Source organism: Protobothrops mucrosquamatus, unplaced genomic scaffold, assembly GCF_001527695.2.
Source record: "Protobothrops mucrosquamatus isolate PMUCROS unplaced genomic scaffold, P.Mucros_1.0 scaffold1329, whole genome shotgun sequence".
NCBI lineage: Eukaryota > Metazoa > Chordata > Lepidosauria > Squamata > Viperidae > Protobothrops > Protobothrops mucrosquamatus.
Genome location: NW_015387528.1, coordinates 837,772 through 853,517, shown reverse-complemented (window position 1 = coordinate 853,517; position 15,746 = coordinate 837,772). Strand labels below are relative to the sequence as shown.

The 15,746-nt window shown below is 44.5% G+C and overlaps 2 protein-coding genes across 2 annotated transcripts in view; one reads left to right on the top strand and one right to left on the bottom strand.

Annotated features, from left to right (window-relative positions):
- The window catches only part of CA6 (carbonic anhydrase 6), a 16,587-nt gene extending 13,623 nt beyond the window's left edge, over positions 1-2,964 (top strand). The window contains exons 5-8 of the mRNA XM_015821424.1: positions 118-254; positions 1,097-1,176; positions 1,447-1,548; positions 2,349-2,964. Coding sequence (XP_015676910.1) covers positions 118-254; positions 1,097-1,176; positions 1,447-1,548; positions 2,349-2,962 — 933 coding nt within the window. The 3' untranslated portion in view covers positions 2,963-2,964. The remainder of the gene's footprint in view (positions 1-117; positions 255-1,096; positions 1,177-1,446; positions 1,549-2,348) is intronic.
- Positions 2,965-5,183: 2,219 nt separating this feature from the next.
- Positions 5,184-13,483, bottom strand: LOC107292354 (solute carrier family 2, facilitated glucose transporter member 5). The gene is made up of 12 exons (XM_029285132.1): positions 13,433-13,483; positions 12,266-12,364; positions 11,623-11,783; positions 11,084-11,208; positions 9,801-9,953; positions 9,583-9,708; positions 8,882-9,069; positions 8,508-8,618; positions 7,802-7,903; positions 7,017-7,089; positions 6,190-6,317; positions 5,184-5,420 (listed from the first exon to the last, which is right to left on the bottom strand). The coding sequence occupies exons 1-12, from the start codon at positions 13,481-13,483 to the stop codon at positions 5,184-5,186; spliced, it is 1,554 nt and encodes a 517-aa protein (XP_029140965.1).
- Between the last annotated feature and the right edge of the window lie 2,263 nt (positions 13,484-15,746).

Here is a 15,746-nt window from a genome sequence, read left to right as displayed (position 1 = left end):
AGGGTTAATAATATTAGCACAAATCTAATCCTCGTTCCTCAGGCACCACATTCCACTGAACTACGGGTCCCCAATATATATATATATTTCCTTCAAATTTATTTTATCTCTTTGCAGATTGATCTGTTGGAAAACACCTTGGTGGACTGGAAGAACGAAAGTTTGAGAAACGATTACCGCCAGATCCAGCCCCTCAACAAACGGGTGGTCAAAGCATCTTTCTCACCTCGGCTGTTTGAAGGTACACAGCAGGAGTGACTCCCCCCCCCAAAAAAGGTGCCATACAGGAAGCTAACTAGGATGGGCAAACCACCTTTGATAGGACCAGCACAGACTGGGATTTAAGACAGGGACCAGGAAGAGAAATGTAGGACTCACCTCAACCTCCATGTTAACGCAACTGGAGGAGATATAATCTGTTTCCTTGCTTGCAGCTGGTCAGCCTCCTCCTCCGAGTAGACCTTTACTCTTGAGTAGAACCCCTCCCTGGTCACTTTTCTCCTGCTGAGTAGACCTTTACTATTCTGCTGCTTAGGCCCCCACCTCCAATGGAACTGCTTCTTAACTTCTCGAAGATCCCAGGAAGGGGAACGGGGATTAAATAACTTTTAATTTGGTTTGGGCAGTGAGACGGTTGGTGTATAAATTTAGCAATAAACAAACAAACAGGTTTGTGGAAAAGGTTGCTAAAATGCAGGGCCCATGAGCTCAGTAACAGGCAGCTGATGTCTGTCTTGAACATATGGACCCATGTTCCTAGCTAGAGCTGGCCCTTGTGTATGGTCCATCTCCCAAAGTAGCCAGAGGAAAGCTTTAGTTTGATCGATTCAGGTGCATCCCTAGCCTATGTGATGGGTAAGCCATGATTTGTGGCTTAGTGAGTTGCAGGTGAGCCAGGCCAGAATGGTTTGTTGCACAAACCCCAATTAAAACCAGAGCAGGGTGCGTAAGCTCAGCAGGACCAAAGGAATGTGAAAAGCCCCCTAGTTATTCTTCATCGTTCAATCCCTAATTTCCTTGGAGATAAAGATGATAATGTTTACAAAGGAGCTAAAACTAGAACTCCCGTCATTTTAGGAAGGTGTCGGCCCGAGAGCATCTCCAGTAAGCTCAATAAGATACAGACTAGTCTTCGCGAGATGAAGAAGTATCTTCTGGACGTCATAGGCAGACCTGGTAAGGAGCCCCTCCTTTGCTTTTATTGACCTGCGTGCATTCGGACAACCTTGTTTCCCAACCCAGCTGGGAAAACCAAGGGCGCAACATTTAAGAGACATCAGAACAATTCTGGATTCTGGAAGTCCCATGGAAGCCAGGAGGCAAGGCTGTTTGAGTCTTGGAGGCATCTTGTCTTCCCTACCTTTGAGGTCTCTTGTAGCTCCTCACATCACAGGATTTTTAATTCTTCGGTGTCTCAGCACCTTCTGTGCCTTCTTTGTCCCTCAGTGCCCATTGTGATGGAGAAGTGGAGATGGTTGGAGAAGTCCACCAATATGGCTGAACTGAACCTCCCAATGTCGCCCATCATCAGTCATGGGGACTCGGGAGGTGTCATCCTAGCATCTGACAACTTAACACTTCCTCCTCTCAGCATTAGCAAAATACTGAAGATATTGACACCACCTTTCCCCCCCTGCTCAGGTCACTCCAAAAAGCTGAGGCCACTTCTGGAGATAAGGAGTGTTGGTTCTGTAAGGAAAGAGCCCAACGGATTGGCTCATCCGTGGGTCACCTCAATAGCAACCTGTACACCAGACATGGCTTGAAACCTTGCCCAAGTAGAAGGTTGGGTATCATGTCAATAAATTTAAATTTGGATTCTCCTGGGTTCTTCCAGGATCAACTCAAGGACCACCTATGAATAAGAGGTTCTCCTGGGTTCTTCCAAGGATCAACTCAAGGACCACCTATGAATAAGAGGTTCTCCTGGGTTCTTCCAAGGATCAACTCAAGGACCACCTATGACTAAGGAGTCCTCCTGGGTTCTTCCAAAGAACAACTCAACAACATTTATGACTAAGAGGTTCTCCTGGGTTCTTCCAAGGAACAACTCAACATCTATGACTAAGAGGTTCTCCTGAGTTCTCCCAAGGATCAACTCAAGGACCACCTATGAATAAGAGGTTCTCCTGAGTTCTTCCAAGGAACAACTCAACAACATCTATGACTAAGAGGTTCTCCTGAGTTCTCCCAAAGATCAACTCAAGGACCACCTATGAATAAGAGGTTCTCCTGAGTTTTCCCAAGGACCAACTCAAGGTGAAGCCATATATAAAATTGGTTCCTTCCAGTTGGTGGGCCAACTCAAGGACCACGCCAACCTGACCGTGTCTGGTTCTTTATTCCAGGTCATCACCAGCTCAGCTTGCAAGCCTTCCACTTCCCCTTGGAGAACACCGCCAGCTACGTGACCATCGTCCCTCTGAAGCCCATACAACTGAAGACCTTCACTCTCTGCTTCTGGGTCCAGAATAGCAACCAGGGCAGGCAGACCGTTCTCTTCTACTCCACTCCCGAGAGCGAAAACGAGTTGGTCGTCAGCGTGGGCATGGCGGTGGGAGTCTGGATCGGGGGCAAGTTTGTGCAATTTGACCTCCACCGCCGGGCAGAAGACTGGGTCCACCACTGCGTCACCTGGGTCTCCAGCTCGGGCACCATCAACCTGTGGGTCAACGGAGCCGTGGGCACCGCCCGGAACATTCAGAGAAACTACGTCATCCAGAGCGGGGGGACGCCCATCCTTGGGAAGAGGAAGAACGCCATGTTGGACGTCTTCGCCGATGCTTTCTCTGGGTGGATGAGCCACGTCAATCTCTGGAGCTGGCTGCTGGACCACAATGACATCCAGGAACTCACCCTTTGCAAACACAGCCAGCAAAAAGGCGATGTCTTGGCCTGGGGCGAAACACACATGTCCCTGTTTGGTGGGGTGACCTTAGGCCCCGACACCAGTTGTAGGTGAATCAGGCCTGAGTTCGAGGTCTATGTACAGAAACGCTTCTTTCCTCCCCCAAATCTTTGCATTTGCCCCCGCTGGGACTCTTAAGCCGGTGTTTTTCCAACTTCAGTGGGTGTAAGAGAGGGGAACGTCAACTCCCAAAATTCCCCAGCCAGGCTTCCGTTATGATTCCGCATCTCCAGAAGCTTTGCTGGCTGGGGGATTCTGGGAGTTGAAGCCCACTCCTCTTAGAGGCTGAAAAAACATTGTTGCCCAGAGACTTTGGTGCACTCCCCTCCAGCAGGGGCTTCTGGGTAGGACCGAGACTTTAAGTCCCAGGCTACTGACCCACAGGTATGGTGTGAACACAGCCCTTCGGGCACTGTTGAGAAACCTGGAGCTAAAATGTCCCAGGTCTACCCCCAGGTTTGGGGTAGACCTGGCATTGCCCCCCCCTTTGGATTGCCCTGGGTCAAACAGTAAGAGGGGGGCACGAGGTGTCGACCATAATGATTAACAAAAGATTGCAAACTGATCATCCAGAGGATCAGCTCCTCAACGAAACCTGCTAATAAATTTAATTTAAAAGCCTGCATGGCATAAAACCCTCATCTGTGGCTTGCCGGCTGTGAGGCATCAATAAATTCTCCACTACTTCAACCCAATCCTTATTTTATTTCTTAGATTTATATTGCTACCCTTCTCACCAATAATACAGTAATCCAATGATTCGGTATTCATCTGACGAGCTTTGTCAGTTGACAAGCATTTTGTAGTTGGATAACACCAAATTGAATTGAAGGACACTGACAATCCTTAAATGATAGGTTTCCCTCACTCTCTTTTTTTAAAAAAATCTCAGATATCGTTTATGCTCTGTGAATCCCAAATTTAATTTATCCTTCTCAGAAGTGGTATCAGCTCTCTCCAAATATATCTCGGCGCAGGAATGCAATCCCAGCTAATAACGAGATTTGAACGAACTCTCCGCCTCTTTCCACAAGCTTTATCCAAGAACTATTTTATTTTGCAGCACTCAAATAATAAAAATAAAACACACCCGTTTGTGCAAAAGTGTCATTCCCCCACACCTTGGGAAAAAAAATGTCCAGCGAAAACTAAACAAAAAACAAAAAAAAGAAGCCCAAACACACACACAAACACACAAATCCATTTCAAGATATGTACAACGTTCTCTTGGCTATTTTTGTGGATGTTTTAAAAAAAAAAGAGCTTGGCTTTGAAAAGGGTCAATTCTGATTGCAAGGGAAACAATCCATCAACCCATTTTGTTTTGGAAAATAAAAATAAAAATGGTTAAAAAAAAATAGAAAAATTGGCAGGTTGGTAGGAGCCCAAGTTAAACTCAATGTAGAAATATCCCCAGAGGTGGAAATTATTTTTCTCAAGTGGGCTCCCAAATCTCCAGCAGGCTTACCTTGAATGCCGGGATCTGTAGATCTGCCTTCAAAAGGGAACGCATGACTGATATCTAGCATGTCAGAAATCCTGGCTACGATGGAACCGGAGAGGCTAGCTTTCTACATTTAGGGGATATTTTCCTATCTCAAAACATTTAACAACCTGGGATTCAAAAGAAAAAAGATGAGATGGTTTTGTTTCATTTAGAAGCGGTTCTCTTGGGGCAGAAAGGAACACTTGAAAAGAGACCACTCGCCATGTAGCACAAAACTCGCAAAATGCAATTGTGTTATAATAGACAGCCAGGATTGACCTGACTGGGGAAAAAATGAGCCGTTTGATCTAACACACCCTGGGGGAGAGGTTGTGGGGTGTGTGTGCCACAAAATGCACCTCTCAAATTTAAGCAATGGTAGGGGGGGTCTCCTTCCCCAGTTAAATTAGGGTGTTATCTAAGAACAGAAGCAAAAATTATTTACATGCTCCCATATAGAGAGCCCAAATGCATCTATATCCAAGAACAACAATTTAAAAAAAAATACTGATAATTTTTTTAAGGTCCGCCCGGTTGAAAACTCATTTCTTCCAGCACGCACCAATATTAGCTGAATCTCTTCCAAAACAGGGTCTTATTCCACCCCAAATCCCGCTAACTCCGGGCAACGGCTGAAAAATGGCAATTTTCTGCTTGAAATTTTTTTTAAGATTTTGAGGATTCTTCCCCTCGTCCGCAGCGAGAGGAAGAAATGCCAGGCGCATCGCAAACCGGAGAAGCTTAATAAGGCTCGATTTACACGGGGGACGTTTGGCGGTCGCTAAGACCTTACAACGCGCTGCTTCTCTCCCCGTCGGCTTTCTTGCTGTACGGGATGGAAACGGCGGTGAAATCCTTCAATTCATCTTTCTCGGCCTGATCTTCGGTCCCGTTCCTCTTGGCCATGATCTGGTTGATTTCCATAAAGGTTTTGTTCTTCGTTTCGGGGACGATGAGGAAGACGTAGATGGCGGTGGCCAGGCAGATGGCACAAAAAATTAGGAAGCAGTAAGGACCGAGGCCTTGCTGGCGAAGGAACAGACAGAAGAGACATTTGTAAGAGAAGACAGAGATCGCATCGGTCGGCAGCTTTACAAAAACGTTTTTTATTTGGGGAGAAAATTATTTTTGCTTCGGGAGAATCCTTGGCTCAAAACCCCGCTGAGGTTTTGGGTTTTGTAAGGAGCTATTCAGACATAAAAAGTTATAAAGTTTTGCCTCCAATCTAAACTACAGGTTTAGACTTAGGGCCGCAACTGACACCCCTCCAAATTTCCATTGCAAGTCTGGATTCCCCCACTGACTTTGCTTGGCCGACGGTCGCAAAAAGGGGATCGCCTGAGCCCAGAACACTGCAACTGTCATAAATACAAGTCAGTTGACAAGCATCTAGATTTTGATGATGCTGCCACGGACTTAAGTTTAAGTGTGAAAAAGGGTCATGAGTCATTTTTTCCCCCCAGTGCTGTTGTAACTTAGAAAAGTCACTAAATGGAAGGGGGTCAGTCAAGGGCTATCTGTATCCACAAAGGTCAGTTGCGTCCATCGAGACCCTATGATTGACTTAGTCAAGACGGTTGAAATTAATCATGGTTTGGAGAAATGGCTTAGGCAGATTTCTATTTTCGTACGTTCCCACGCATTTAAAGCGGAACGCAGGTCCAATCCCCCAATACGAATTCTTCCGTTTGCAAAAAGTTGCAGAACTTTTTAACACGATTTTTAACTCCAAGCAGCCGAAAACCAACCCCGTGTTTGCAAAAAGTTTCAGAACTTTAAAAAAAACAATGTTTACCTCCAAGTAGCTGAAAACCAGCCCCACGGTGAAATTCGACAGCCAGTGGACCGACCCTCCCACCATAAAGGCTGCCGGGCGGGAGGACTGCAGAAACATTTCCATTATCATAACGCTGGGAATGGGGCCTAAAAGGGAAGAAATTGGAAGAGAGAAAGGGGTCTGTCCAAGAGGAACAAATTCAACTTCATTTCCTTCCGCCCCCCCATCTTATGCCTGGCTGAGCTTGCCAGCTGACGTTGCCCACACTTCTTCATTGAGGTTGCTTCATGAGGACTAGAAATTTAGATGCCTGTAGTATGGTAATTATATATCATTCTATTATACATAATTTTATTAAAGAGATAAAAGCAATACAAAGAATAAGACAGAGAATAGAAAAGTTTTTGACAATTATAAATGCACTTGTATTTTATCCTCTGTCTCAAGTTGCATCATAATTTCCTGCTTCTATAATCATCACATCCATACATCGCTAATTTTTTTTTTGTTTCCTCCAAAAAAAGTCCATCAGGAGTTTCCATTCAGAACTAAATGCAACAGTTGGGGTTTTTTTTAAAAAAAGTGAAAAGTTAATTTTGCCACCTCTTACTTAATGTTGCCCATCACTGAGGACTAGAAACATGAGGGGGTTTTACTTCAAAGAAACTAAATCTCAAGGGCTCTTTTGTTTTATAATGCCCAGTACAATTATGAGTGTTATAGAGGCAATAGATGTCATAGTCAGTGGAAGGTGTGAAAGCGTTGACAAGCCGACTTAGATATAAGGCTGGTTTGTGTGTGTCCTCTGAGCATACACCCATAAACCAGGCAGCGACACTACTCACTTGCACCAATGGCGTGTCCCATGACGTAAACGATTACACAGGCAATGCTGAGGTAAGGCATCCACCAAATCGCCTGGGGGGGAAATTGAAATTATAAATTATAAAAAAAATATATTTAAAAGAGGTTGAGACTTTGGAAAGATTGCAGAGAAGAGCAGCAAAGAGGATTAGGGGAATAAAATATATAAAGAACGGTTGCAGGAATTGGGTCTGTCTAGTTTAATGAAGAGAAGGACTAGGGGAGAGATGATAGTAAATGTTCCAATATCTCAGGGGCTGCCCCAAAGAAGAGGGAGTCAAGCTATTCTCCAAAGCGCCTGAAGGCAGGACAAGAAGCAACGGATGGAAACTGACCAAGGAGAGAAGCAACCTGGAACTAAGGAGAAACTTCCTGACAGTTAGAACAATTAACCAGTGGAACAGCTTGCCACCAAAAGTTGTGGGTGCTCCATCACTGAGGATTTTAAGAAGAGATTGGACCTCCATTTGTCTGGAATGATATAGGGTCTCCTGCTTGAACAGGGGGGTTGGACTAGAAGATCTCCAAGGTCCCTTCTGTTATTCTATTCCATATTTTCTATTTTATTCTATTCTTTCCTGCATTCTATTCTATTCTATTCTATTCTATTCTATTCTATTCTATTCTATTCTATTCTATTCTATTCTATTCTATTCCCACACCCCATTAAAGAAAGGAAGCATGCTATGGTAGAATCTAGGCTAAAATTGTGGGGTTTTCCCCCAGATGTACCACCTCGACCCTCTTCCCCTTCAAGCCAACATACCTTGAGGTTTAGGGCTAGGGTTAGCACCGCACAGGCAACGCAGCAGACCCCGAAACCAACCAGAAGCAAAATCCTTCGTCCCAGAGCCTCGACGATAAAGACCTGCCGAGGAAAAAAGAGCTAGATTGGGAAACCGAAGACCATAAGGCACCGACACAGCTCACCCCCATCCTTCCCTTGCACCTCCTTCCCCACACCCTTCAAACTGCATTTGCTTAGCAAACTCTGCTTCCCACCTTTCTTTCCTAAACAGCTGGGAAGAGTAAGAATTCCTAAGTCAGGTTTTATTTCCTTTAAATTCTACTTCGTTGGGAGTAGAAGCCATTTTACAGGCAGACCCCAATCAAGGCCCTAAATTTATGTCGTTAAGTGAGGATTTGTGGAGTTTGACCCCATTTTACGACCCTTTCTTGGCACGGTCGTTTAAGTGAATCACTGCAGAAGGTCGCAAAAGGGGATCACACGACCCGGGGACACGGCGACTGTCGTAAATACGAGTCAGTTTGACAAGCGCCTGAATATGGATCACGTGATCGTCGGGAATGCTACAAAGGTCATAAGTGTGAAAAATGGTCATAAGTCGCTTTTTTTCAGAACGGTCACTAAATGAACTAGGTCGAGAACTACCTGTAGTTGTGTGTGTGTGTGTGTGTGTGTGTATGTGTGTGTATTCTCTCTATCGAAGCCAAATCAAAATAAATCATACCGCAATGATAGTCATCACCACGTTGACAGCTCCCGTCCCCACCGTGACGAACTGAACGCGGCTTTCCGCAATCCCGGCGTTGGAGTAAATCCGGTCCGCGTAGTAATACACCTGCAAACCGGATTGAAAACATTCCCAAGAGCGTGAATTTGACATCCCCTGGTTCTCTACACCCCCCTCAAGCTCTCCTTGTGGTCTCCTCTCCCATAACCGCCCCCTGGCCCCCAACGTTGTTGGTGTATTTCCTTTCAACCTTCAACTTTCAGTTTAAACCTATCCTTCCAACTCTCCTCTGAGTTGGGGTGAGCGAGGGGTGAGTCTGGATGACCTCTAGGGAGCCCCCTTCTTAAATCGTGCCTTTGCGTGCTTCGTACCGCGTTGACCCCAGAGAGCTGCTGCCCCATCATCATGACAACGATGGAGATGAGCTGCCAGCGGAGGCCTGGGTAAGTGAAGAGGGTCAACACCGACATCCGCCCTTCGGCTTTTTCCGCTTGGTCTTCCTGCCGCATCTCCTCCATCTCGTCCTCCACGTCATCCGAGCCTCGCAGCTTCCTCAAAGCTGGACGGGGGTGGGGGAAAAAAGATGAAAAAAATAAATAAAATAAAATCTCACAGCAGGGGTCTTCGAACTTGGCCCTTTGATGACTTGTGGACTTCAACTCCCAGAATTCCTCAGCCAGGCATGCTGGCTGAGGAATTCTGGGAGGGGTCTTCAAACTTGGCCCTTTGATGACTGGTGGACTTCAACTCCCAGAATTCCTCAGCCAGGCATGCTGGCTGAGGAATTCTGGGAGGGGTCTTCAAACTTGGCCCTTTGATGACTTGTGGACTTCGACTCCCAGAATTCCTCAGCCAGGCATGCTGGCTGAGGAATTCTGGGAGTCAAAGTCCACAAGTCACAAAAGGGCCAAGTTTGAAGACCCCTGGCTTAAACTTTCCAGAACAGTCAACTTAGAATCAGAAAAAGACACGACACGAAAGAAAAGGGGACTGGGGAGGGAAGAGGAAAACTCAAGGCAGCCGAAACGCTGGGAGGCGAGTATTCCTAGAAGGATCCGCTGGAAAAATATACCTGTCCTTGCGCCCTCTTCGTCGCCTTTCTGGATCAGCAGATACCTGGGACTCTCGGGGAAAAACGGCAGTAAGAAAAGCTGCAACACAGCAGGGACTCCCGTAAGAGCCATGAGGACTGGCCAGCCTGCAGGGAAAGAGGGAGACACGTCACAACCACACCCCACAACGCCTGACAACCCCCCGCCCCCCCGTGCTGCAGGAACCTCTCCGGTTTACCTTCGGCGCTCCCGAGGATCATCCTCATGCCGAGAATCTGAGCCGCCAGGATCCCCACCGTGATGAACAGCTGCGGCATCACCCCGATAGCGCCTCGAAGGTTTTTGGGGGACATCTCACCAAGGTACATGGGGACCACGTTGGAAGAAAGGCCTAATTTGGAAAATGACAACCGAATTCGGATAGCTTTCACGAAGGGAATGGTCTGCAGTCTGTCAGCAAGGGTGTAGGGTCTCCTGCTTGGGTGGTGGGTTGGTCTAGATGACCTACAAGGTCCCAGTTATTCTATTCTATGTTGTATTGTATTGTATTCCATTCCATATTCCATTTCCCATTCCACTCCACTTTACATTGTATTGCATTGTATTGTATTGTTCTGTTGTATTGTACTATATTCTATATTCTATTCTATTCTATGTTGTATTGTATTGTATTCCATTCTCTATTCAATTCCCCATTCCATATTCTATTCTATTCTATTCTTCTTTCCATATTCTATTCTATTCTAATTCTATTCTATCCCATAATCCTATTCTATTCTATTCTATTCTATTCTAATTCTATTCTATCCCATAATTCTATTCTATTCTATTCTATTCTATTCTTCTTTCCATATTCTATTCTATTCTATTCCATTCTGCATTTCTACTCTATTCTATTCTATTCTTCTTTCCATATTCTATTCTATTCTATTCTGATTCTATTCTCCCATAATCCTATTCTATTCTATTCTATTCTATTCTAATTCTATTCTATCCCATAATTCTATTCTATTCTACATTCTATTCTATTCTATTCTTCTTTCCATATTCTGTTCTATTCTATTCCATTCCATTCTGCATTTCTATTCTATTCTATTCTATTCTATTCTATTCTATTCTATTCTATTCTATTCTTCATTCCTTCTATTCTATTCTATTCTATTCTATTCTATTCTATTCTATTCTATTCTATTCTATTCATTTTTTTATTTCTATTCTATTGGAACACAACCTTTACCTCCAAATGATGGTTTTCCTGCCAATAACATTTTTTATTCCACTAGTTAAAGGACGATTCCTTGATTACTGTATCCATCCTTCCTCTAAATATTTTGTTTCCCTCTTCCTCTTCCATATCCCTAACCTCTAACTCACCACATCTCAACCTTGGCAACTTTAAGACCGGTGGACTTCAACTCCCAGAATCCCCCAGCCTCCACTCACTGCCTCTTTTTAACCCGGACCTGGTAGATGGTCTAAGACAGATGGAGGTTGCCCTTTGTCTTCGTGCCGAGGTCTCACCTGCGCAGATGCCAATAATGATGCGGCAAATGATGATCACTTCAAAGGTCTTGGCTACCTTGGAGGTCCCCATGAGGATGGCGGGGACGATGGAGAAGATGTTGTTGATGAGGAGGGTGCCCTTTCTGGAAAGGAGGAGAACATCTCAAGAAGGTTGAGGAGATTCAACCTGGAACTCTAAAGCAGGGGTCTTCAAACTTGGCCCTTTGATGACTTGTGGACTTCAACTCCCAGAGGAATTCTGGGAGTTGAAGTCCACAAGTCATCAAAGGGCCAACTTTGAAGAGCCCTGCTCTAAAGGATGAAGACGTGGCCCTCAACCTTCTTCCTCTGTAGACAAGATCCTTCGTTAGTCCACAGAAGACCATCCCAGGAGGTCCTCTTTGCTTGGACATCCAACCACACCCAAGAGGAAACCCAAGCCAGATGTTTCTCCTGGCACGGTGAATGTTTTCTATCTCCCAGGCCAGCAGGAGCCCTTCACTTGACCCAGGGTGTGAATTGTGCAAGCAAAAAGAAGGAGGAACTCTTCCACCTACCTGCCACAGTTGTTCACCATGGGCCCCACCATCAATGATCCAAAGAACCCCCCAAGTGGGAAGAAGGACACACTCAAAGACCAGAGAGCCGTCATCAAGCTCTCGTCCATATATTCGCTGTATCGTCCCTGGTACGTTTCATTGTAAAATTGTTGCATGAACTGGAAGAAGGATGGATGGAACAAAGGACCAATCAGACGAGGATCAACAAGCACCCCAATTTGTGTGTCCGTGTGTGTGGGGTGGCTTCCTATGGGTTGGGTACCTATCCTTCTCAGCCAGCAAAATTTGTGGGTTATAGCAGAAAGCACCTAGGTTGGCACAAGTGGATTTAAACAACATTACAAGTTGGTCCTTTGGGCTGAAACACATCACCGCTCACGGCTACTTCTTTCTAAATCTGTGTTTCTCCATCTTGGCCCCTTTGAAGAGAAGTAGACTTCAACTCCCAGAATCCCTCTTGGGATTTGAAGTCCACGGCTCTTAAAGGGGCCGCAGCTGAAAAACGCTGCTCTTTTTCTTAAGCCGAACTGAATAAATAAATAAATAAGCCCTATCTGCATTTTGGGGCATCTCTGCCTTCTTTGAAATTTATAAACTGCCGCTAAAAGCCCACCAAATGAATTAAATAACCCCAACGAACCGGAGCTGGAGAATTGATCACGGAGACGTTATATCCATACTGGAAGGACGATCCGAAGGCGGCGACGAGGGTCACTAGAGAAAGCATCAAAGTCATTTTCTGCAAAAAAACAAAACAAAACAAAACAAAAGAGACACAGAAAGAATATTACTGAACTAAGGCAGATAAACTAAGAGACCGAATTACTCTTCAAAACCCCTTCTAAGGGATCCTTCTAGCTGCGTGCCTCGGTCTTCCCATCTGCAAAATGGGAAATTAACTTAAGAGCATCCTCTTACTCAGCTAAGCCAATGTGCAAACATTTTGGAGTATTTCCAACAGCACTTTTAATCCATGCAGAGAGGGGGGGAGGTGATAATTTTAAATCTGCACGGACCCTGATTCGTTCAAAGGGAGAACTCCCCGTCCCAGGGACTGAATTGGGAGTGCCGCTGGCAGCCCAGGAAATTTGGGGATTGCCCCACCTGGATAATATATATATTATTTTTAATTTTTTTTTTCATTTTCAAATGAAAATTTGCACTCACCCCCTTCTGGGGTTCCTGTGCCGTGGGCTGTGGCATTTTTCACACTTTCCTGCCCTGCAGACCTAAAGGGAGGAATGGAAAAAGAAAGAAAGAAAAATTAATACGTTCCACAGACAGGGCTATAAAGGTGTGCAATTAAATGCAGCAGGATAAGTTGCTGACGCATAGCAGCAATTTATTTTACAACCCTGCTCCTGGATAAAAAGGATAAAACCCTGGGCCTTTGCAACCTTTGATAGAGCTTCTTGTGTAGCTCATTCCCCCCCCCACCTTCTAGTTCAAATCACAGGTTGTTGCAGGGATGGTGGAAGAAGAAATGGGTTCGAATCATGCTTGTGCCAGGTGGGAAAAAAAGGGGGGGAAATCCTTTTGTTTCACCCTCTTCCAATCTCTTTTCCTTGCCTTCGAAAGATTCTCCAATAGTGTTTTTTTTTCAACCTTGGCCACTTTAAGAAGACTGGACTTCAACTCCCAGAATTCCCCAGCCCACTGGGAATTCTGGGAGTTGAAGTCCAGACATCCTAAAATGGCTAAGGCTGAGAGACACTGCCCTACGCAAATTCCTTTCCAAAGCACTCACAACTACCCCAGTACTCCCTTTTTAAAACCTGCCCACAACCTTCTAGTTCTTTGGTATTACACCGCCCACGAGCGCAGCCTGGGGCTTATTGGAATTGTAGTTGGGGGACATCTGAGAAAAAAATTGGATCGTAGATCACATTTTCCCCTCTGTGTGGTGTGTCTCCTGCTTTTTCACCTCCGGAGACCTTTTTAAAAGTAGCTTTTAAAAGTTAGGCAGAAAGTTTAATAAGCAGAATAGGAAGAAGAAACAAAAAAACAAGGAAAATTGTTTTATTTAGTGCCATTCAGAATTAGAAGCAGCAAATTCCAGGTTTTGGAGACCAGAACATCTATCTGGGCTACCTGGATAAGAAACAGGATGCTGGGCTTTGGGGAAAATATTTTTTGTGAATTAAAATCCGCTATTTCTAAAGATCAGCATTTTGAAGCTCGATTACATACGGCGTATGTCTGCGTTGCATAACTCATTTTAAAAAAACAACAGGGAGTAGCTGTGGATGATAGGAATTGCAGTTCTCAAGTCTTCTATCACAAAACACCACTTTCAATTTTTTTGTGTGCTTTCCAACTCATCAAGAACAGGGGGAAAAAACCACACACACACACATAGCCAAAACCCCAATCCATCACGCAAAAACGTAGATTCTCTTTTTGGATCTACAAATCAACCTGGCTAGGAATCAAACTGAAGTCAGGTAAATAAAGTTTGCAATGTCAGGGAAGCATAATGGCACCAAGGCCAAACTAGTGCAATTTCTAAAGAAAGGATCTCCAAAACAAAAGGATGAGAAGCCAAGCCTCCAAGCAGGAGCTAGCCATGAGCCAATTCCAGTTGTTGTTGTTTTTTAAATGTAATAATCAATTTTGAAAAAGGATTTTCTCAAAGGGTGAAACAAAAATACAAAACACGAAAAGAAAAACAGCCAACTGCTTTCAATCTGAGCAATGATCCACACAAAAGGGTTTATTAATTCCTGGATTTTTCCAAGCCTTTTGCTTTCTCCTTTCCGCTTCAATTTTCCCCACCATTTCCCCCCACCCCACTCAATTTGTTTCCCTCTCTTGTATTCCTCTTTTAGGATTCCATCAATCCCAGCTAGCTAGCTGGCTGGGGATGATGGGGAACCAAAGCCAGATTCTCCAGCTGGGGCAAAACTAGTGATCCAATAACCCTCTGCCATCAAAATCCGCTTTAAAAAACCCCCCCAACAGCATCACAATTTATTCCCCTTTGAAGACATCCTGCAAAGTTTTATTAACCCAGCTCCCTGCCAAATAAACAAAACAAAATAAATAAATAAACGACTTGGGGAGCGAATTCTTTCTCTAAAGTCTGCCCCAAAATAAATCCTCCTCTTTTTGGGGGGAGGGGCATCTTTTGTTTTATTTTTTCTTACCTTCAAGCTGTAAGAAATCCTTCTTTTCTTTTCTTTTTTCTTGCAGAGGTGTCTGGATGCCCTCACAGCTTAGCTGGTGTGATTCAACAAGCCAGAGGCCACCCGGCTCCCTTCAATCCTATATATTCCTTTCTTTTTCTGACCCCACCCCCATCCTCCCCAGAAAATTCCTTTTTGTCTAAGGGTATTGGGAGGGAACCATTGCTTACGTGACCCCTAACAGATAAGCCCTCCAGCCATCCACTGGACAGACAGGCCATGGCTTTTATAAAAAAAAACCCTTCCTTTCCTGGCTGGGATGACCTCCATAACCCTTAAGTAAAATCACTGCAGCACGTAGACACAGCGCAAAACCCCCAAACCTATTTTATTTTATTTTTTGGGTAGGGAGGAAATTCCTGATTCTCCTTGGGGTGCACAATACCTTCTCTATGGTTGTAGATTAAGATTTCTCCGTCCAACCCATCAGAAGGGGTGGGGGGCAAAAGTTATCTTTGTTTGCAAAGGAATTTGAGGCTTCCTCAGAGTATAAAACAAACTTCCTTTTTTTGTTTCGAAAAGGTGTAAAGACATCCTTCCATTTGGTGCCTTCACCAAGGATGCAGGCAGGAGAAATAAAATAGACGGTACAGAACAGCTATATATATATATATATATATTTCTTCCTCCCGTATTTGGGCCCACAGGGTGCATCAAAAAAAACAACAACACTCAAGACACACACACACATATATATTTCTCAACATGAATACACACACACACACACACACAATTCTCATCAAAGCTTAGCATGCAAAAAAAAAAATAACCGTGCAGGGATTTTGGCCAGTTTTGCTGGCAGTCGAGTGACATACACATTTAATAAAAGACTAATTTATTTATTTTTTTCAGGCAAATTAATGCAGGTGAAATATGTGGGAAGGCCAGCTTTGGAGAATGGGACATAGATTTGTGTGTGTGTGTGTGTGTGTGTGT